This window comes from Larus michahellis, chromosome 13 (genome assembly GCF_964199755.1).
Source record: "Larus michahellis chromosome 13, bLarMic1.1, whole genome shotgun sequence".
In the NCBI taxonomy this organism is placed as follows: domain Eukaryota; kingdom Metazoa; phylum Chordata; class Aves; order Charadriiformes; family Laridae; genus Larus; species Larus michahellis.
The window spans coordinates 2,436,382-2,458,556 of record NC_133908.1 but is presented as its reverse complement, the minus strand read 5'-3'; the positions used below and the strand labels follow the sequence as shown (position 1 = coordinate 2,458,556).

The 22,175-nt window shown below is 68.6% G+C and overlaps 2 protein-coding genes across 2 annotated transcripts in view; one reads left to right on the top strand and one right to left on the bottom strand.

The window, feature by feature from the left end:
• Window positions 1-469, bottom strand: part of DTX1 (deltex E3 ubiquitin ligase 1) — a 13,169-nt gene extending 12,700 nt beyond the window's left edge. Inside the window, exon 1 of the mRNA XM_074606583.1 lies at window positions 337-469. The gene's annotated coding sequence lies outside the window, so the exon portion shown is untranslated. The remainder of the gene's footprint in view (window positions 1-336) is intronic.
• The window catches only part of EMID1 (EMI domain containing 1), a 23,421-nt gene extending 1,366 nt beyond the window's left edge, over window positions 1-22,055 (top strand). The window contains 17 exon segments of the mRNA XM_074606897.1: window positions 5,835-5,850; window positions 8,515-8,588; window positions 8,591-8,663; window positions 11,782-11,895; window positions 12,011-12,117; window positions 14,963-15,049; window positions 15,171-15,232; window positions 15,389-15,509; window positions 15,996-16,094; window positions 16,314-16,451; window positions 16,686-16,772; window positions 16,877-16,929; window positions 17,031-17,084; window positions 17,223-17,267; window positions 17,348-17,392; window positions 18,595-18,679; window positions 21,426-22,055. Of these exon segments, the coding sequence (XP_074462998.1) occupies window positions 5,835-5,850; window positions 8,515-8,588; window positions 8,591-8,663; window positions 11,782-11,895; window positions 12,011-12,117; window positions 14,963-15,049; window positions 15,171-15,232; window positions 15,389-15,509; window positions 15,996-16,094; window positions 16,314-16,451; window positions 16,686-16,772; window positions 16,877-16,929; window positions 17,031-17,084; window positions 17,223-17,267; window positions 17,348-17,392; window positions 18,595-18,679; window positions 21,426-21,556 (1,391 nt within the window). The 3' untranslated portion in view covers window positions 21,557-22,055.
• The last annotated feature ends 120 nt before the right edge of the window (window positions 22,056-22,175 follow it).

Sequence of the window (22,175 nt, the reverse complement as noted above, 5' to 3'; positions counted from 1 at the left end):
CGGCTCCTCTGCCCGGGGCGAGGGGGGGGGATGCCAGGCCCGGCTCCCGGTGCACGGTCCCCCCCCGGTGCACAGCAGCCCCCAGCCCCCCCGGTAGCCGATATCGCCGCTGCACGGCAGCCCCCAGCCCCCCCCGCTGCACGGCAGCCCCCGCTGCACTGTCCTCCCACCCCGGTTCACGGCAACCCCTAGTCGTCGACCCCCTCCCCGGTGCACGGTGTGTCCCCCCCCTCTCCGGTGCACGGTCCCTCCGCCGCCACCCCCCCTCCCCCGGAGCCGGCACCCCCCGCCCCGCCATGGCCGCCGCCGCCGCCCGGCATCGCCCCGCTCCGTTACCTCCGGCAGCCGCAGCCGCAGCGGGACCCGCAGCCGCACCGGGAGCAGCGGCGGCAGCGGCGGCGGCGGCGGCGGGCGCGGGGCCGGGCGGCGGCAGCGCTCCGCCAGCGCCAGGCAGCCACCGGCACCGGCGGCGGCGCGCACGGCCGCGCGGGCACCCGCACCGGGGACACGCGCCGGCACCGGGCACACGCACCGGGGACACGCGCTGGGCATCTGCACCGGGGGCTGGCAACAGCACCGGGCACCCCCCCCCCGGGGCCACGCACCGGGACCGGGCACACGCACCAGGGACACGCACCGGCACCGGGCACAGGCACTGGGCATCTGCACCGGGGGTTGGCAACAGCACCGGGCATCCCCACCGGGGACACGCACTGGGACCGGGCACACACACCAGGAGCTGGCACCGGCACTTGGGCACCCGCACCGGGGACACGCACCGGGACCGGGCACACGCACCGGGGACATGCGCTGGGCATCTGTGCCAGGGGCTGGCACTGGGCACCCCCACTGGGGACACACACCGGGACGGGGCACATGCACTGGAGGCTGGCACCAGTACCGGGCATCCCCACTGGGGATATGTACTGGGAACGGGCATCCCCACCGGGGACAAGCACCGGGACCAGGCACACACACCAGGGGCTGGCACTGGTACTGGGCATCCCTACTGGGGACACGCACCGGCACCGGGCACATGCACCGGGGACACACACTGGGCATCTGCACCAGGGCCTAGCGCTGGGCATCCCCACTGGGGACACGCACCGGGACCAGGCGCACACACCGGGGGCTGGCACTGGTACTGGGCATCCCCACCGGGGTCACACGCCAGGACTGGGCACACGCATCGGGGACACGCACTGGGCATCTGAACAGGGGGCTGGCACCAGCACCGCGCATCCCTACCGGGGACACACACTGGCACTGGCTGCACACACTGGGGACATGCACTGGGGACGTGCACTGGGCATCAGCATCGGGGGCTGGCACCGGGCACACCCACCAGGAACATGTGCCGGGACCGGGCACACGCACCAGAGGCCGGCACTGGGCATCTGCACTGGGGGCTGGCACCAGCACCAGGCATCCCCACTGGGGACACGCACCGGGACCAGGCACCTGTGCTGGGGACATCCACCCGAACCAGGCACCCGCACCAGGGACTGGGCATCCCCACCAGGGACACACACCGGGACCGGGCACACACAGCGGGGACTGGCACCGGGGACTGGGCATCTACACAGGGACACTCACAGCAAGACATGGCATCCCCCCCGGGGACACTCACTGGGACCGGGCACAGACATTGGCGACGCACACCAGGACCAGGCACACGCGGTGGGGACACACCAGGACTGGGCAGCTGCACTGGGGACATGCACTGGGCCTGGGGACACACACACCGGGACCGGGCACATGCGCCAGGACCAGTCTTCTGCAGTGGGGACACACACTGGGGACCGGGTGTCTGCACCGGGGACTTGTAACAGGACCTGGCACCCCCACCAGGGACACCCATCAGAACCAGGCATCTATACCGGGGACACACACCAGGACCGGGGACACACACCAGGACCAGGGACAAACACAGGGACCAGGGACACGCACCAGGGACATGCACTGGGGACTGGGCATCTGCACCAGGGACACGTAGGAGACTGGGCACGCACACCAGGGACCTGTACTGGGACTGGGCACCGACACCAGAACCAGGCACCCGCACCGGGGACACACCCAGGGGACCAGGCGTCTTCACTGGGGACATGCATGGAGGACCGGGGACATACACTGGTGACATGTAGAGAACTGGGCATCTACGCTGGAGACACACAGGGGCCCAGGCATCCTTACTGGGGACACGCATGGAGGACACACGCTGGGGACACCTAGAGAACCAGGCACCTGTACTGGGGACACGTAGGGGACCAAGGACCTGCACCAGGGGCTTATACTGGGACTGGACACCCGCACTGGGGCTGGGCACCCACTCCAGTGGCATGCACGGGGGACTGGGGACACGCACTAGGGACATGTAGGGGACTGGGCATCTGCACCAGGGCCAGACACCCACACCAGGGACGCCCACGGGGGACTGGGCACCCACACTGGGGACACACACGGGGGACAGGCACCCAGCACCCACACCAGGAACCGACACCCGGCGCAGGACCGGACAGTGGCACCCGCAGGTGGCCCAGCCCTGGGGCACGGACACACACACATGTGTCAGAGGGGCGAGCACCCACACGTGGGGTGGGGTGTCCCCACGGGGGGCTGCCTGCCAGGGCGACCAGCCTGGTCGGGGAGCGGGGCGGGCACCTTGTCCCCCTTTAGGGCATGTGGTTCCTGCAGCCCCGTGGGGAAACTGAGGCACGGGAGATGGCAGGAGGGCCCTGAGCCGCGGGGACACTCCAGTGTCTGCCCTGCTTGCCTCCATCACCAACCCATCACCGAGAAGTAGGTTTGGGGACGGGGACAGATCTGGGGACAACGGGGGGTGTCACTCGGGTTCTGCCTGCAGAGTGATAGATTTGGGGACCGATCTGGGGACAGAGGGGCTGTCACTCTTACCGTGCTTGCAGAGGGGACAGACCTGGGGACAGGGGAGTTGTGACTCTGGCTGTGCCCATGGAGGAACAGATTTGGGGACAGAGGGGTTGCCACTTGTGGCCACGCCGGTGGAGGGACAGACAGGGGACAGATCTGGGGACAGAGGGGTCGTTCCTCCGGCCCCATCATCCCCCGGGAAGGGGACACTCACAGACCGCGGGGTTGGCCGGGTGGAACGGCCGGCGACCGGGGCTGGCCCTGGGGGTGGCCGAGGGCCAGGCAGGGACGGCCACGGTGGTGGCCTCGCAGTGCCACCTGGTGGCCCCGGCTCTGTCTTTGCCCTCAGAACCCACCCCCCGGGACGGACAGGGGCGGAGCGGGGTCGAGCAAGGGGACACCCATCCATCCCTGTCCCCGTCCCCGCGGTGGGGGACTCGGCTCCCCGTTGGCCTGCATGGGCAGGAGCCACCCACTGCCCCATCGGTGCAATGAGCTGCACCCAGGTCTCATGTCAGGAGCCGGCCCCAGGGTAAATGGGGCTGGCACCCTATGGCACGGCTCAGGCAGGGGTGGGGGTCCCAGGCAGGGGTGGGGGTCCCAGGGCGCCATTGTGTGAGCCCCATCAGCACCCTTGGGACCCACCAGCAGCCTCTCCCCATCCCGCCATGCCCCACCTCGCCGGGAACCGGGCTGGGAGGGCACGTGCTGTTCGGGGAGCCGACAGGGTCATAGAGGGGGGGACGCAGAGCTGGGGACATTGGTGGGGACGTGTGGCAGGGCCCTGCACTTACTAACAGGCCATAACTGACCTGAGCAGCCCCACCTGCCTCCCCCCCAGCCCTCTCCTGGCTCAGGACCCTCTTCTAAGATCACCTGGGACATGGCATGGGGACCTGGAGCTGGGACAGGGACGTGGCATGGGGACATGGAGCCAGGGCAAGGACCTGAAGAGGGGACATGGATCTGGGATGGGGACATGGCATAGGCTAGGAGAAGAGATGTGGCATGGGGACCTGGATGTGGGATGGGGACATGGCATGGGGACACGGAGCCAGGAGAAGGGACGTGGCATGGGGACCTGGAGCTGGGACAGGGACGTGGCATGGGGACATGGAGCCAGGGCAGGGACCTGGAGAGGGGACATGCTATGGGGGCATGGATGTGGGATGGGGACATGGCATGGGGACACGGAGCTGGGAGAAGGGACGTGGCATGGGGACCTGGAGCTGGGACAGGGACATGGCATGGGGACATGGAGCCAGGGCAAGGACCTGAAGAGGGGACATGGATCTGGGATGGGGACATGGCATAGGCTAGGAGAAGAGATGTGGCATGGGGACCTGGAGCCAGAGCAGGGACGTGGCATGGGGACATGGAGCCAGGGCAGGGACCTGGAGATGGGATGTGCTATGGGGACATGGCTGTGGGATGGGGACATGGCATGGGGGAGCTGTGACAATGGACATGGCATGGGGACCTGGAGCTGGGACAGGGACATGGCACGGGGACCTGAAGTCAGATCAGGGGCATGACGTGGGGACATGGAGCTGGGCCATGGCATGGGGACCTGGAGTTGGGTGACAGCGCGGGGACCTGGGACTGGGAGAGGGACATGTGCATGGCGGGGTGGGGGGGACCACCCAGCTCTGGGGGGGGTGACGCACACACGTGCATCACCCGGTGTGACACCCAGGGCCCCCCCCAGCCCCCACGGCCTTGTTTAGTCTGAGGAGGAGCGTGGGTGACCTTGGGCTCCTCCGAGCACCCACGAGGGTAAACAGCGCGTCCCCTGCAGCAAGGTCACATCGCGGCGGGGGGGGTGTGGGGGGGTGTCAGGGTGCCAGCGGCACTGAAGCAGGGGGTAGGGGAGGGGTTTGGGGACACCCCCCCCCCTTCCATGCTCTAACCACCAAGGGGGGGTGGCTGCCAGCCGGGGCGCAGGCGGGGGCAATGGGCATGGGTCCCCCCAGGGAGTCGGGGCACCCCCAGGTGCGGGTGTGTACTTTGGGGGTACACAACACCCCCCCCCCCCCCAGCTTGTGCTGTGCCAGCTCCCCCCCTTACCCACCCCCCCCCAGCCAGAGGAAGGGGGCACCCATAGGTGGGGGGGGGGGCTCCCTCATGCCCTCCACGTGTGGAATCCTCCTGTCCTGCTTGTCCCCCCCCCACCCCGACAGGGCTTTCCCCATGCTGGGGAGTGGGGGGGGTGGTGGGGGGTGGAAGACGTAGGCCAGCTCCCCTTCGGACCCCCCCACCCCACAGATGGGGGGGCCCAGCCGCCTGGGTTCCCCGCTGTCCCCATGGGAAGGGACACAGCAGATTAGCAGCTGGGCGCCCATCCGGCCGCCTGGGCCCCCCCCTGCAGGCGGGGGGGGAGGGGTGCTGACAGCCTTGATCAGGGGCTGAGCCCCCACCCACACCCCACAGGGGAGAGGGGTGGGGGGTCCCGGGGTGCTGCCGGCGCGGGGATGTGTCCCCAGACAGACAGACACGTTGCCTGTAGGGCCCCCCCGCCATTGACACACACACCCCCCCCAGCAGGGACCACCCACGCACGCCCATGCACACACGCGGCCGCCTCGCACGCCCCAACACGGACCACACACACGCGCACACATGGATGAGGCAGGCGGAAGAACAGGCGGAGACAGGCGGATGTACCCGCACGCGGGCCGCGTCCGCACACGCACCCGCACACACGCACACGCACCCACACACACGCACACGCAAACACACCCGCGTGCGCGCAGACACGCACGGGCCTGCGGGCCACGGCACACGGGCGGGCACGTGGGGGTGGGTGTCAGGACACGCGGGTGTGCGCACACCTGCGCGCACGCGGGTGTACTCATGCACACGCAGGTGCACACACGTGCACCAGCGCGCACGTACATGCACGCGCACACGTGTACCCATGCGCACACACGCGTGCACGCACGCAGACACCGAAGCGCTCAGGTGTGTGTCGCCACGCACACGAAAGCACACGCACACGCGTGCACACGTGCAGACACCCAAGCGCTCGGGTGTGTGAGCCCGCGCACGCACGCGTGTGCGTACCCAGGGACGCACGCACACGTGTGTACCCAAGCACACACAAGCACACACATAGGGGTGCACCCGCGCACGTGCACACCCACGCGTGTACCAATGCACACACATGTGCACACACGGGGATGCACGCACGCCTGTGCACACCCACGCGCACACGCACACGTATCCATGCACGCACAGAAGCACACGTATGTGTGAACCCACGCACACACGCGTGCGCACACGTGCACGCACAGAAGCACACAGATAGGCATCCCCACGCACACGTGTGTACCCCTGCACACGCACACATGTGCGTGCACAGGGGTGTACGCACATGTGTGTACCCAGGCACGCAGAGAAGCACGCGTGTGTGCGCCCATGCACACACCCGTGTGTACCCTCACACACACAGAAGCACACGTATGTGTGAAACCATGCGCATACACACGTGTGCACCCGTGCATATGCACACACACACACACGTGCCCATGCACACAGGAGGCACACACATGTGTGTGCACCCACGCACACGCAGGGACACGCACACACACGTGTGTCCCCATGCGCACACAGCAGCACACACACACACACCCCCCCGTATGTCCCCATGCGCACACAGCAGCACACACACACACACCCGTGTGTGTCCCCATGCGCACACAGCAGCACACACACACCCCCCCCCGTGTGTCCCCATGCACACACAGCAGCACACACACACCCCCCCGTGTGTCCCCATGCGCACACAGCAGCACACACACACCCCCCCCCCGTGTGTCCCCATGCGCACACAGCAGCACACACACACACCCCCCCGTGTGTCCCCATGCGCACACAGCAGCACACACACACACACGTGTGTCCCCATGCGCACACAGCAGCACACACACACACACACACCCGTATGTCCCCATGCGCACACAGCAGCACGCACACACACACCCGTATGTCCCCATGCGCACACAGCAGCACACACACACACACACACCCGTGTGTGTCCCCATGCGCACACAGCAGCACACACACACACACACACACCCCCGTATGTCCCCATGCGCACACAGCAGCACACACACACACACACACCCGTGTGTGTCCCCATGCGCACACAGCAGCACACACACACACAACCCCGTGTGTCCCCATGCGCACACAGCAGCACACACACACACACGCGTGTCCCCATGCGCACACAGCAGCACACACACACACACACACGTGTGTCCCCATGCGCACACAGCAGCACACACACACACACACGCGTGTCCCCATGCGCACACAGCAGCACACACACACACACACGTATGTCCCCATGCGCACACAGCAGCACACACACACACACATGTGTGTCCCCATGCGCACACAGCAGCACACACACACACACGTGTGTCCCCATGCGCACACAGCAGCACACACACACACACACCCCGTATGTCCCCATGCGCACACAGCAGCACACACACACACACACGCGTGTCCCCATGCGCACACAGCAGCACACACACACACACACACACGTGTGTCCCCATGCGCACACAGCAGCACACACACACACACACCCCCGTATGTCCCCATGCGCACACAGCACACACACACACACACACGCGTGTCCCCATGCGCACACAGCAGCACACACACACACACACACACACGCGTGTCCCCATGCGCACACAGCAGCACACACACACACACGTGTGTCCCCATGCGCACACAGCAGCACACACACACACACACCCCCGTATGTCCCCATGCGCACACAGCAGCACACACACACACACGCGTGTCCCCATGTGCACACAGCAGCACACACACACACACACACACACGCGTGTCCCCATGCGCACACAGCAGCACACACACACACACGTGTGTCCCCATGCGCACACAGCAGCACACACACACACACACACACGCGTGTCCCCATGCGCACACAGCAGCACACACACACACACACGCGTGTCCCCATGCGCACACAGCAGCACACACACACACACGTGTGTCCCCATGCGCACACAGCAGCACACACACACACACACACACGCGTGTCCCCATGCGCACACAGCAGCACACACACACACACACACACACACACGTGTGTCCCCATGCGCACACAGCAGCGCACACACACACACACACACGTGTGTCCCCATGCGCACACAGCAGCACACACACACACACACACACACACACACACACCCGTGTGTCCCCATGCGCACACAGGGACCCACACACGCGTGTGTACCCACGCAGAGGGACGCGGGGGGCTCACACGGGGACCACCTCCCACACCGGTGCCCCCTCCCTTCGCTTTCGCTGACACCCCCCCCCCCCGCCCCGGCCCCCCGGGCTGTTCCTGCTCCCCCCCGCCCCGGGGCCAGTATGTGCCCCCCGCAAATTGTCCCCCCCCGCGACGTCCGTGCGGCCAGCGGGACCCCCGGGCCGGCGGGGCGGAAGGCGGGGAGGCGGGGGTCCCTCCTCCTCCTCCTCCTCCTCCTTCATCCCTCCTCCTCCTCCATCCCTCCTCCCCCTCCCCTCCCCCGCCCGCCGCCCCGCTCGGTGCCGGTGCCGGTGCCGGTGCCCGGGCAGCGCCGCCCCACGCCGAGCCCATGGCGGGGCCCTGCCGCCGCTGCCCGCTCCTGCCCGCGCCCCTGGGCTCTGCCTCCCCTCTGCTGCCTGCTCCTGCCGCGCCGCCGCCGCCGCCGGAGCCCGGCCCTGCTGCAGCCCGCCGCCCGCAGGTACCGGCACGGGGGCACCGGTGCGGGGGGAGCTCCGGGCACGGGGTTGGGAGGAGAAACCGTGGAGATGGAGCGCAGGCACAGGGGGAGGGTGGTCTGGCACGGGGAGGACAGGGGAGGTGGAGGTGAGGGGATGGGGGGCGCCGGGTAACGGGGGGATGTGGGCACCGGTTATCGGGGGGGTCCGGGTACCGGGGTGCATCGGGTACCAGACAGAAGGGGTATCAGGTACCGGGGGCTCCGGGCACTGGGGGGCATCATGTACCGGGCGGGGGGGGTATTGGGTATGGAGGGGCTCCGGGCGCTGGGGGGTGTTGGGTACCGGTGGTTCCGGGTACTCCGGCCAGGGTGCATCATGTACCGGGCAGGGGTGGCATCGGGTGCTGGGGCTCTGAGTACCGGGGCCATCAGGTACCAGGCGGGGGGGGCATCGGGAACTGGGGGGTCCGGCTACCAGGGGCATCGGGTACCGGGCAGGGGGGCATCGGGAACCGGGGGCTCCGGCTACCAGGGGCATCGGGTACCGGGCAGGGGGGGCATCGGGAACCGGGGGCTCCGGCTACCAGGGGCATCGCGTACCGGGCAGGGAGCACATCGGGAACCAGGGCTCTGGGTACCGGGGGTGTCGAGTACTGGTGACTCCGGGTACAAAGGGGCATCGTGTACTAGTTGGGGGGGGGGAAGGTCCTGGTACCAGGGTGTATCGTGTACAGGGCGGGGTGGGCACCGGGTACTGGGGGACTCGGGGTACTGGGGGGCATCAGTTACTGGGGGCACCGGCTGCTGGGGACAGTAGGGCAGGGGCTGCTTGGTCCGCGCTGCTGGGGCTACTGGAGCTGGGAAAGCTGCAGGGCTGCTGGGTGCTGCTGGGGCTGGGGCTTACTGGAGGATACTGGGGCTAGCTGGACTTCCTGGGACTGGCGGTTACTGGGGAGTTACTGGGGCTAGCTGGACTTTCCAGGCCTGAGGGTTACTGGGGCTAGCGGGAGGTACTGGGGCTGGGGGTTACTGGGGTTAGCAAGAATTGCTGGTGCTTACTGGGGGGTTACTGGGGCTAGCAGGACTTACCGGATCTAGCATCACTGCTGGAGTTACCAGAGCCCCCAGGGATAGCCAGGTGCTGGGACATGGAGGGGGGGGGCTACAGGGCTTGTCTGGACACACTGGGGCTACTGGGGCTACCTGGGCATGCTGGGACTGGCGCAGGGTCAGCGGCAGGGGCCAGGACAGCCCGCTGCCCAGTTTGGGGGTCTGTGGTCCCTGTCCCCATGGTGCCGTCCCGGCGGAGCGGTCGGCAGGGTGGCGGGGGGGTTGTTTACAGGAAACCTTTGGCTCTGGCCGTGTCTCCGGCACCGGATTGCCGGGACCTCCCGGTTCCGCTCGGGTCGGCGAGGCGACGGGCAGAAGCCGCCTCATTTCCCCTTCCCCTCCCGGCCAAGCCCAGGAAGCCCCTGGCGCCTTGGCACCACCCTGCCGTGTCCCCCCCCCCCCGCTCCCCGGGATCCCCACAACCCGGCACCCACCACCCCGCTGCTGGCATCGGGGGGCCCACAAGCCCCAACCCCATAAGCCCCAGCCCCATCCCTCTCATTGGGCTAATGCATCTCTGGGGTCCCACATGCCCAAGCCGGGAAAGTTGGGGGGGGGGGGGCGGGGGGGGGAACAAAGCTGGTTTTGGGAAGGGGGGGTGGGATTCGGAGCCACCCCCGAGGTGGGCTTTGCCCCAGGTGTTTGCATGCCCCGGCAGCAGAGCCCGGGCCGGCTCGGTGCACGAGTGGTGGCCCGGCAGCGGGTGGGCTGGGTCAGGCCGGGCCATGCGAGCGCTGGCACGCAGATGCCCGCCAGCTCCTGCCCCGCTCCCCGAGGGGGGGGGCATTCCCCCACCTCTGCCAGGCGAGACGGAAAACGGGCCGGGACCCGTCCCCATCCCCATCCCCGCCGGCACTTGGCACCCCCGCCGCATCCCATGCCATCCCCGTGTGCCTGGGGAGCATCGTGCCCACCCGGGGGGGGGGCTGTCACCCTGGGTAGGGATGGGGGGGGGGGGGGGGGGACGACACAGAGGTGTCGTTGTCCCCGCTCGGCGTGGCGGGGTGGCAGCAGAAGCGTGGTGACAGCCCCCCCCCCCCCCGGCGGGCTGGGCGCTTTCGTGGCCCTGGCACGCTGCCCGGCCGGAAAGCCCTTGTGCCACCCTGCTGTCCCCGTCCCCCCCCCCCCCCCCCCCCGGCACCTCCCAGACAATTGTCGTCGTCCCCCCACCCCCCCAATGGCACCCGCTCGTCCTCACCGCCACCGCCTCCCTGCTAGCAGCGTCGCGGCGGTCCCAAAAAACTCGGGTTTTAACCCAAATTGCACAGCCTGGGTACAGCGCCGAGCGTACGGCGAGTCCTGCCCGCCGCGGGGACGGGGGCGGCTCGGCGCGGTGGCACGGGTGTCCCCCCCCCCTCTGCAGGGGGAAACTGAGGCTGGGGGGCGGGGGGGGGGGTGTGATGCCCGGGGAGGGCAGGGTGGGCAGAGAGCCTGGCATGAGGAGCCGGCGGGGGGGGGGCCGAAGAAAGGAGCCTTTGTGCGGGGTGGGCTGGGGGCGCAGGGGGGGGGCTCCGGGCCCCGCTCCAGGCCAGCCGGCGCCAGCGCCGTGCCGGGTCGGGAATGCAGCAGGAATGTGGGGCCCCAGGACCTCCCCCCCCTTCCCCCCCCCCCCACCTCCGGCGTGCCAAGGCAGCCCCCGGAGGGTCCCCCATGGGCACCCCGAAAGCATCTCCCGGGGCAGTTTCAAACCCCCTGGGACCGGGGTGGGGGGACAGCCCGGGTGGCACCGTCACCTCCGCCAGCCCCACGGTATCCCCCCCCCGGGCAGGGCTGAGGGTGGCACCTCCACCAGCCCCACGGTGTCCCCCCTGGGCAGGGCTAATGGTGCCACCTCACCAGCCCCACAGTGTCCTCCCTGGGCAGGGCTGAGGGTGCCACTTCCACCAGCCCCATGGTGTCCCCCCCCCGGGCAGGGCTGAGGGTGGCACCTCTGCCAGCTCCACCAGGCAGGTCTGAGGGTGCCACCTCCGCCAGCCCCACAGTGTCCCCCCCCAGGCAGGGCTGAGGGTGCCGGTTGTTTCCCTTCCAGCAACTGGTGTTCCTACACGGTGACGCGGACGGTGTCGTGCCACGTCCAGAATGGCACCTTCCTCCAGCGGGTCTTCCAGGGCTGCCGCTGGCCCCTGGCCTGCAGCGGGGGCAGGTGAGTGGTGCCTCCCCTGGGAAAGGGCACCCGGCATCCCCCCCCAACCACCACCACCCCAGCACCCTGAGGTGCCCCTGGGATGGGTCTGAAGCGCTGCCCCACTCTGTGCCAGCAGCTACCGCACCATCGTCCGGCCCATCTACAGGGTGACCTACAAGACGGTCACGGCGCTGGAGTGGAGGTGCTGCCCTGGGCACACCGGGGCCAACTGCGAGGAAGGTAGGAGCCGGCATGGCCGTGGGAAGGGGCTTCATCCTGTCCCCGGTGCTGGGCTGCTGGTCCTCTCCATGGCCAGGGTGGGGTGGTGTCACCCAGGGGTTGCGGCTAGGCTGGGGTCCCCCACCATCAGCATCGCTGGTGGGGATGGGGAGGGTGGGAAGGGCTGGATGGAGAGATGGGTACGGATGGATGGATGGACGGATGGACGGACGGATGGACAGACGGACAGATGGATGTTCCTCTGTGGATGGATGGATGTTCTTCTATGGATGGGATGGATGGGATGGATGGGATGGATGGGATGGATGGGATGGATGGATGGATGGATGGATGGATGGATGGATGGATGGATGTTCTTCTGTGGATAGACGGATTCATGTTCTTCTGTGGATGGATGGATGGATGGATGGATGGATGGATGGATGGATGGATGGATGTTCTTCTGTGGATGGAGGGAGGGATGGATGGGATGAATGTGATGGATGTGATGGATGGATGAATGGATGTTCTTCTGTGGATGGATGGATGGATGGATGCCTGTTCTTCTGTGGATGGATGAATGTTCTTCTGTGGGTGGATGGAGTGACGGATGTTCCTCTGTGGACAGGTAGATGAATAGATGGATGCTCTTCTGCATGGTTGGATGGAGGGATGGATGAATGGACAGATAGTGGGATGGAGGGATGTTATTTGGTGGGTGGATGGATGGAGGGATGGATGAATGGACAGATAGCAGGATGAGGGGATGTTCTTTGGTGGATGGGTCAGTAGATGTTCTTCTGAGTGGGTGAATGGGTGGATTGATGGGTGTTCCCGTGGGTGGGTGAGTGGATGGATGGTTTGTTCCTGTAGGTAGATGGATGTATGGCTGTGTCCATGGATGAATGAATAGATAAGGGGATGGATGGATGGATGGATGGATGGATGGATGGATGGGTGGGTGGGTGGGTGGATGTTCCTGTGGGTGGGTGGGGGGATGGCTGTGTCCATGGATGGAGGAATGGCTAAGTGGATAGATGGCTGGCTGGATGTTCCAGTGTCGGCGGGTGGGTGGATAAGCGGGTGGATGTCCCTGCGGGTGGCTGGATGGGTGGGTGGAGAGCTGGAGAGGGATTCCTGTGGGTGGCTGGGTGGGTGGGTGGAGGGACAGACGGGCGGATGGCCCTGCGTTCAGCTGGACGGGCAGATGCAGGGGTGGGTGGGCAGATGGATGCTTGGCTGGCTGTGCCGGGGGGCGGGAGGGTGGGCTGGGGGGGGGGAATAACTGCAAAGGTCGATGGACGGGTGGGGTGTGGGTGGCCGGCCGGCCGGACAGACGGACATTCCTGCATGGGTGGGCGCATGGCTGTGCCCCGAGGGGATGGCTGCCTGCCCGCCGTCCCTGCCTGCGGGTGGGCAGCTGCCCGCGCGGGTGGATGAATGGGTGCCAGGCTGTGCCACGCATGGCGGGACAGCACGCTGGCCCCCCAGCCTGCCTCCTTACCCGGGGGGGGGGGGGGGGGGGGGGGCGCGGTGTGTGTCGCTTTGTCCCCATGGTCACCCACATCCTCCTCCCTCCCTCTCCCCCAGGGCGCTGGCTCTGCGGGGCATGGGTGAGCGGGTGGCACCCAGGGGTGGGGACACACTGGGGACAGCGGGGTGGCACCGAGGGCCTATGGGACAGTGGCTGGCACTGGGGGGGGGCTCCACAGCCAGCTGGGTGGCGGCAGCACGGGGTGGGGGGGCGGCGGGGGGCTCCTCCTCCTCCTGCTCTGTGCGTGCTTGGCCGGGTGCCCCCACATCTGGGCCCATTTAGGGCGGCGCTGGCTGTCCCCTGCAGCATGGCGGTGGCCGTGCCGGGGTGGGGTGGCAGCGCGGGGGGAGCGGGGGAGGAAGGGGGTGGGGGGGGGCCACGATGCGGCCAGCTTTGCTCCAGACGCCCCTTTGCTGACACGCCGGGTGGCCCCAAGCTGCTGTCCCCCGGTTCCCTCGGTGGGGACGAGGTGCTGGGACCCCGCCGTGGGTCGTGGATATGGGCCGTGTCCCCAGGAATGTGCCCCCCCCCCCCCAAAGCTATCCTCGAGCCGGGGGTCTCGCTTGGGGGGGGTCCGTGGGGTGTTTGGGGGGTGGGGTTCAGGACCGTGGAGGTTTTGGGGGGGCTGGCTCAGGGTTATGGGGTGGGTTGTGGGGGGGCTGGTGTGTGGCCATGGGTGGGTTTGGGGGGGTCTGGCTGAGGGTTATGGGGTGGATTTGGGGGGGGGCTTGTTCAGGACCGTGAGTGGGTTTGGGGGGGGTCTGGCTGAGGGTTATGGGGTGGGTTTGGGGGGGGCTGGTTCAGGACCGTGAGTGGGTTTGGGGGGGTCTGGCTGAGGGTTATGGGGTGGATTTGGGGGGGCTGGTTCAGGACCGTGTGTGGGTTTGGGGGGGGGTCTGGCTGAGGGTTATGGGGGTGGGTTGGGGGCATCTGATGTGTAGTCGTGGGTGGGTTTGGGGGGGGTCTGGCTGAGGGTTATGGTGTGGGTTTGGGGGGGGCTGGTTCAGGACCATGAGTGGGTTTGGGGGGGGTCTGGCTGAGGGTTATGGTGTGGGTTTGGGGGGGCTGGTTCAGGACCATGAGTGGGTTTGGGGGGGGTCTGGCGGAGGGTTATGGGGTGGGTTGGGGGCTCTGAGGCTCACCAGGAGCGAGGATGGAGCAGAAGCAGCGGGAGCCTTTGCACCCCCTCAACCCCCCCCTATTTTGGGGTAAGGGGCAGCAGGCTTTCCCAGCCCCATAGCCCTTGGGGGGGGGGCGGGTCTCCCACCACAGGGAATGCACTGAGGGGGGGGCTGCCCCCTTCCTGACCCCCCCCTCTTTTTCCCTCGGCAGAGCCTCACACCTTCCTCACCCTGCGGGACACCGGGCGCCCCAGCGCTGCCCCACGCCGGCCCCCCCTGCGCCCCACGGCTTTCTCAGGTGAGTTCCCCCCCACACCCCCCCGCCCCCAGCTTTGCCACCACGCGCTGCATCAGAGGGGTGGGTGCCCCGCACCTGACCGCCGGTGGCCCCCGCTTTCTCCCCACCCCCCCCCCAACAGGGTGCCTGAACTGCAGCCACGTCGGGGAGCTGACAGCCCGGCTCGCCACCCTCGAGGCGCAGGTGAGACCCCCCCCCCGCGATGTGCCACCGGCCCCGGCTCCCACCACCCCTCGAGGGACGCAGGAGCCCAAGGAGGTGGGGGGGGGTGGGGGGGGGTCACTTTATGGCCCCCACCCCTCTGCGGCACCCAACCCAACCCTCCCGTCTCTTCGTCAGGTGGCCCGGCTGTCGGTGGCCGAAGCCCCCACCTCCCCAGCACCCATCTCCCCAGGCAGGGGGCCGGAGACCGGGCAGCTCTGGGGGTCCCCGGCCGCCCGCGGGAGCCCCGGGGATGACGGTAAGGCAGGCAGCTGTGTCCCCCCCCGCCTCCTTCAGCCACCCACACCCTGCGCCACCGACCGTGGTGACAATGCCAGCCAGCCCAGAAAAAGCCCCCGGTGTTATCAATATCTGGGGGGGGGGGGGGGGGGGGGCCACCCCTTTTTGGAGCCACTCGCCTCGGGGGAAGGGGCTGCGGTCCCACCCCAGCTGTCCCCAGGGGACGGCGGTGACGTTGAGCCACCCGTGGGGACCAGGCCAGCTCTGAGGGGGGTTTGCAGGGCTGTGCCCCCCCCACACACACACCCAGTGCTTTGGTTTGGGGCAGGATGGGGGCCGCGGCGTGGGGGCTGCTGCCCTTGGGGTGCCCCCCGGACCGATGCTCCCCCCCTGACCCGCACCAGGGGCGCAGCGGGGTGTGACGGTGGGGACGGGCCGTGGGTGGGGGGCACCCACCGAGGGGCTGTCCCCGGGGTGCCCCCCTGAGGGTGCTGCTCGGCTGCAGGGAGACCCGGCGCGCGGGGCCCCCCCGGCCCCAAGGGAGACGCGGGAGGACGGGGACCGTCGGGCATTCCCGGGGTGAAGGGTCCAATGGGGCCACCAGGTAAGGGGGGACGGGGACCCCCGGGGCGGGGGGGGGGGCCCCAAGCCTTGTGCCTGGCTCCAGCTGAGCGCCCCCCTCCTGGCGGGCAGATCTCGGAGTGTGGGGGGGTTTGTGCAGCGGTTTGGGGGCTCAGAAGGGCTCCAGCGCTGCACAGTTTCAGGCATCCGGACTCTAACAGGCATCCCCCCCCAATCTTCACCCTCCTCTTCCTCCCTGCAGGTCCCCCCGGCCCCCCAGGACCACCCGGCCGGGATGGAGCCAGGGGGCTTCCGGGAGAGAAGGGGTTACCTGGCCCCCCTGGCCCCCCAGGACCCCCTGCCCCCGTGGGGCCAGCAATACCCCGCATAGCCGAGCCCAGTAAGGAGGGGACGGGGGTGGGGGGGGTCCCCTCAATAGGGTTGGGGGGGTGGGGGGGGGATGTACCATGGCAGAGCATCCCTGCCCTGGCGACGGGCCTGGCTGTGGGGATTGGGCTACAGCGGGGGCCTGGGTGGGAGCATCACCCAGGGTGGGGGTGGCGTGGCTGGGGGGGTGCTGGGAGCCCCGGGGGGGGGGGACTGGCCCCTGCCCATCACCTGTGCCCTCCCCCAGGGGACCCGCTCCTCTCCAACACCTTTACCGAAGCTGCCGGGGGCATCGTGGGTCCTGTCGGACCCCCCGGACCTGTGGGGCCAATGGGTGAGTGTATGTCCCCCCCCCTTCCCTACCCCCCCACTTTGGGGGTGCCCTGCTGTGGGGCAGCCTGCCACAGCCGAGCTGAGCTGTGTCCCCTCTCCTTGCAGGCCCCCCCGGCCCCCCAGGACCCGTCGGGCCACCCGGCCCCCCAGGACCTGACGTAAGTGCTGGGAACACCGGGGTCGGGGGGGCACAGGGTGGGCTGAGCCCCCCCGGTCCCCCTCCACGCGGGCTGATGGCACCCACCTTGTCCTTGTACAGGGTAGAGCCGGGGCACCCGGAGCTGCCGGCCCCCCCGGGGAGAAGGGAGACAGGGTGAGTCCCCAGCAGCGTGACACGAGTTGGGGCGGTCTCAGCCGGGGAAGGGGGGGTTGTGTCTGCCAGCATCTCCCACAGTGGAGGGTCCAGCACTGCCCCCCCTCCAGGTGCCGACGGGCTCTTTCCCCCCCGCAGGGTCCCCAGGGCCACCCGGGCAGCCGCGGCCAGGACGGGGCACAGGTACGTTGCTGGGTCGGGCCCCCCCGGGCCGTAGCCCCCCCTGCCCCCCCCTGCCAGGCCCTCTCCTTTCTGTGTTTCAGGGCGAGCCGGGCCCCAGGGGCGAGCCGGGCGAGAAGGGCACTTGGGTGAGTGGCAGCGGGGTGGCACCAGGGACACATCTACTGGGAGGGGGGGGGAGGGTGTCGCTCACCCGTGGGTGCTGGGGTGGGGGGCGGTGATAGGCGGGGGGGGGCCCCCCAGCCCCCTTCCCTCCTCTTCCCCGCCTCTCATCCCTGGGACCCCAGTGGTGGCACAGGGGTCCCCAGCGGTGGCCAGTGCCCGTGTCTCATCCTCAGGACCCCAACGGTGGCATGAGGGTCCCCAGCTGTGCCCAGTGCCCCACGTCTTGTCCCTGGGACCCCAATGGTGGCACGGGGGTCCCCAGCCCAGTGGCCCACGTCTTGTCCCTGGGACCCCAGTGACGGCGAGGATGTCCCCAGCTGTGCCCAGTGCCCCACACCTCATCCCTGGGACCCCAACAGTGGCGTGGGGGGGTCCCCTGCAGTGCCACGTGCCCGACATCTTGTCCCTGGGACCCCGGTGACTGCATGGGGGGGTCCCCTGCAGTGCCACATGCCCCACATCTTGTCCCTGGGACCCCAGTGACTGCATGGGGGGGTCCCCTGCAGTGCCACGTGCTCCATATCTTGTCCCTGGGACCCCAGTGACGACAGCACGGGGGGGGGCCCAGTGCTGCCCAGTGCCATGTCTCACCCCCAGGACCCCGATGATGGCCTGGGGGTCCCCAGTTGTGCCCAATGTCCTTGTCCCATCCCTGGGTGTCCCCAGCCGTGCCCTGCACTCGCGTCTCCCCCCGGGACCCGGTGATGGCACGGGGGTCCCTGGCTGTGCTTGTTGTGTGCCGTCCTCCCCCCGCTCCAAAATGCTGGGGCAGGGGGGTACCACCCCTTCACACTGCCCCCTCCCATGGCGGGGGGGGGTCATACCACCAGCATGGCCCCCGCTGTGCCTGCGTGGGGTGATGGGGCGCAAAGCCAGCCCCCTCAGGACCCCCCAGCAGCGGGGAGGGGGCACAGAGCCGTACTGGGGGCATGGGGTGGGCTCAGACCCACCCCCCCCAGGGTAGGGTTGGGGGCCGGTCTGTCCGTCCCCCCCCCAGGGTACCCCCACTCCTTCCCCTGCTGTCTCAGCGAGTCGGGGAGGGGCTGGGATGTGGAAGGCACCCACGTCCCCTCCGTGTCCCCCCCAGGGCAGGCGGCCTGGGGCCATGCGGGGGTCCGGCCTCCCCCCCCACCCCCGCTCACCCCCTTGCCTCTCTTCTCCCCAGGGGGAGGGTTTGCACCAGCTCCGCGAGGCGCTGAAGATTTTAGCGGAGAGGGTTTTAATCTTGGAAACAATGATTGGGCTCTACGGTGAGTAGGGGGGGGGCCAGCCCGGGCCGCGGGAGGGGACGGGGACCCCCAGGGTGGCCCCCGCTCCGTGGGGTGGCCCCCATCCCCACCGGTAGGTCACCAGGCCCTCACGCCGTCAGGGTGGCCCTTGGCTTGCTGATGCCATGGAGTGGCTGGGAGGGGTCCCTCAGTGTCCCCTCCCCTCCCTGGCCGCAGCGTGATGTCATCAGACGTACATGACATCACCACCCACGCATCATGGCCAACACTGGGGACCGCTCGTAGGGTGAGGGCCACCGGGGCACCCACGGCCGGGCACCCCAGGACCCCCCCCCGAGCACTGCCCAGTGTTGCCCACCTCGGTCAGGGACACCCGGGACAGTCTCTGTCTTGGGGACGACCTGGTGGCCCCCTGGGCAAGTTGGGGACGTGTGTCCCCCCACGTGTCCGGGGACACGCAGAGGGGCTCGGTGCGCTGGGGGGGGTGGCAGGGGGAGCACCCCTCCGGCATAGCACCCGCTGGGGACTGGCGCAGGCAGGGGACACTCGTGTCCCCATCGGGGCACTGCTGGGGACACGCAGGCAGCTGTGGCTGCCCCAGGGTCAGCGCAAAGCACCCCAGCCCCCCCGCCCCGACCCCACAGGGATGGGGGAGCCCCTGGCATCCCCCCTGGGGCCACGGGAGCCGCTGGCACCCCTCTGAGACCCTCCTGGGAGACCTGGCACCCCCCACCCATTGCACCGGCACCCCCCTGCCCGCTGGGGCTGCACCCCCGCTATGCCCCCCATGCCGTGCTGTGCCACCCCTGCCCTGCCACCCCTGCCATGCCGTGCCACCCGTGCCGTGCCCGCCGCGGGGCGAACGCGCGCTCTGCTCTGCTCTCTCACTCTCCCCCAGGCCAGTAGCTTCCAAACCCTCCTGCGGCAGCAGGCCCGGCTGGAGGTCCTGGCTAGAAGGGTCACCTTGCTGGAAGCCATCATCTGGCCAGGTAACCGCCCCACCTTCCCTTCCTCCCCTCCCCGCATGAGCTGGGCGCGCCGCGGCCCCCTCACCCCCCACCCCGGGCGCGGGCATGGAGCACAGGGGGCTGGAGCCTCTGGGAGCAGGTCCCCAGGACCAAGGGAGACCGTGGAGTCCCTCTTGGGTTGAGAGTGACAACCATGGAGACGCTCTTGGCTTGAGAGAGACAACCATGGAGGCCCTCTTGGACCGAGAGAGACAACCATGGAGACCCTCTTGGACCGAGAGAGACAACCATGGAGACCCTCTTGGATTGAGAGAGACAACCATGGAGACTCTCTTGGACCAAGGAAAACCCAGAAGTTCCCCAAGGTTCAAGGAAGACCCTGAAGCCCCTCTCAAAGCAAGGGAGACCATGGAGACCCTCTTGGACTAAGAGAAACCCTGAAGCTCCTCGGACAAAGAGAGCCCCTGGAGCCCCTCTCGAACCAAGGGAGACCATAGAGCCCCTCTTGGACTCAGAGGAATGACCACGGAGACCCTTTTGGGCCAAGGGAAACCCTGGAGCTCCCCAGGCATCAAGGGAGCCCATGGAACCCTTCTCAAACCAAGGGAGACTATGGAGACTCTCTTAGGCCAAGGGAAACCTTGGAGCTCCCCAAGTATCAAGGGAGACCATAGAGCCTTTCTCAAACCAAGGGAGATCCATGGAGACCTTCCTGAACCAAGGGAGCTCCTGGAACCCCCCAGGGTCAAGGAAGACCCACGGAGACCCTCTTGGATTGAGAGAGATGACCATGGAGACTCTCTTAGGCCAAGGGAAACCCTGGAGCTCCCCAAGCATCAAGGGAGCCCATGGAACACTTCTCAAACCAAGGGAGACCCATGGAGACCCTCTTGGACCAAGGGAGCTCCTGGAACCCCCTAGGACCGAGGGAGGCCCATGGAGACCCTCTTGGATTGAGAGAGAGAGGACTATGGAGACCCTTTTGGGCCAAGGGAAACCCTGGAGCTTCCCAGGCATCAAGGGAGCCCATGGAACCCTTCTCAAACCAAGGGAGACCCATGGAGACCCTCTTGGATTGAGAGAGATGACCATGGAGCCCCTTTTGGACCAAGGGAAACCCTGGAGCTCCTTGGACCAAGGAAGGCTGTGAAGTTCCTCTGGGATCGAGGGACACCATGGAGCTGCTCTTGAACCAAGGGAGCTCCTGGAGCCCCTCGGGGACCAAAGGAGACCACGGACCCCCTTGGACCAAGGCAGCTCCTGGAGCTCTCCAAGGATGGTCCTGGAGGAGCCCTTCAACCTGGGGAGCCCCTGGAGCTCCTCTTGGATGGAGGGAGCCCCTGGACCCCCCCCCCCTCCTTGGCCCAAGGGAGACCCCATTGCCCGGTCCCCGCCATGCCAGGGTGCCCAGCTGAGGGGTGGCGGGTGCCCCCCCTCCCCGTTCCCCCCACCTCCGCCTCTACTTTCCAGCTGCGCTTTCCCGCAGGGGGGACCCCGGCTCTCGGGGTGCCGGCCGGGGGTGCCAGGCAGGGGTGCCAGCCCAGGGTGGGGGGTGGGGGTGTGGGGGGGTCCTCACATCCCTTTTCCGTCCCCCCCCCCTTCCCAGTCCCAGTGCGCCTCTCCCAGCATGCGGGTCCCTGGGGACAGCCAGAGCTGCCGTGTGGGGCGATGAACCCCGTTTCTGTGGGGCAGGGGACCCCCACCCACAGCACCCAGCGACTTCCTTTTTTTGGGGGGGGGGGGGGGGGGGCGGGGTCTGGCATCCACCGCCTGACGCCTCTCTCCTTTCCTCCCCGCAGAACCGGAGCCCGGCTCGGGCAGCGGCCCCCCCGGCACTGCAGCACCCGGCCCCCCCCGCGGCAAGCGCGGCAGCGGCCAGCCGCCCTACCGCATCGTGGCCCCCCGCCAGCGGCCCCCCGGCAAGCAGTGAGGGGTGTCACCCACTGTCACCCCCCCACCCACCCTACGCCCACCGCCGTGCCGGTACGGGCAGCAGCATGGCCCTGGGGGGGCGGGGGCAGGATGGGGGTCACAAACACACCCCACCCCCCCCAGCCTTGTCCCCCCAGCCCCACAGGGCACTTGGTGCTAGCCGGTGGCACGGCACCGGCCCCCCCCCTCCTCCACCCCCCGCTTTGCCCCCCATCGCTGCTGCTTAAACCCCCCCACCCCGGGGAGGGGGGGGCAAAGGGGAGCCAGGGCCCCCCCTGCTCCATTTCTGCCCCCGCCCCAATGTGCAGCTTTGGGGGGGTTTCCTTTGCCCCCACCCCGAGCCCCCCTGGCCACCCCCGTGCCAGGGAAGGGGCTCCGGCGGCGGGGGGTGGGGATGGTGGTGGGGACCCCCCCCGGGGAAGGGGACCCTGCTGCACCACGCGCTTCGTCCCGCTGCTTTGGGACCCTTGAGGTCATTAAACGCCTCCTGAACACGTGTCCTGCCCTGTCCCTCGGCGCCACGGGGACCCCCCCCCCGCCCCGGGTGATGCGGGCACCCTGGGGACATGGGTGGCTAGAAGGGGTCCCTGCCACCCACGGCAGGTGGCCTAGGGACG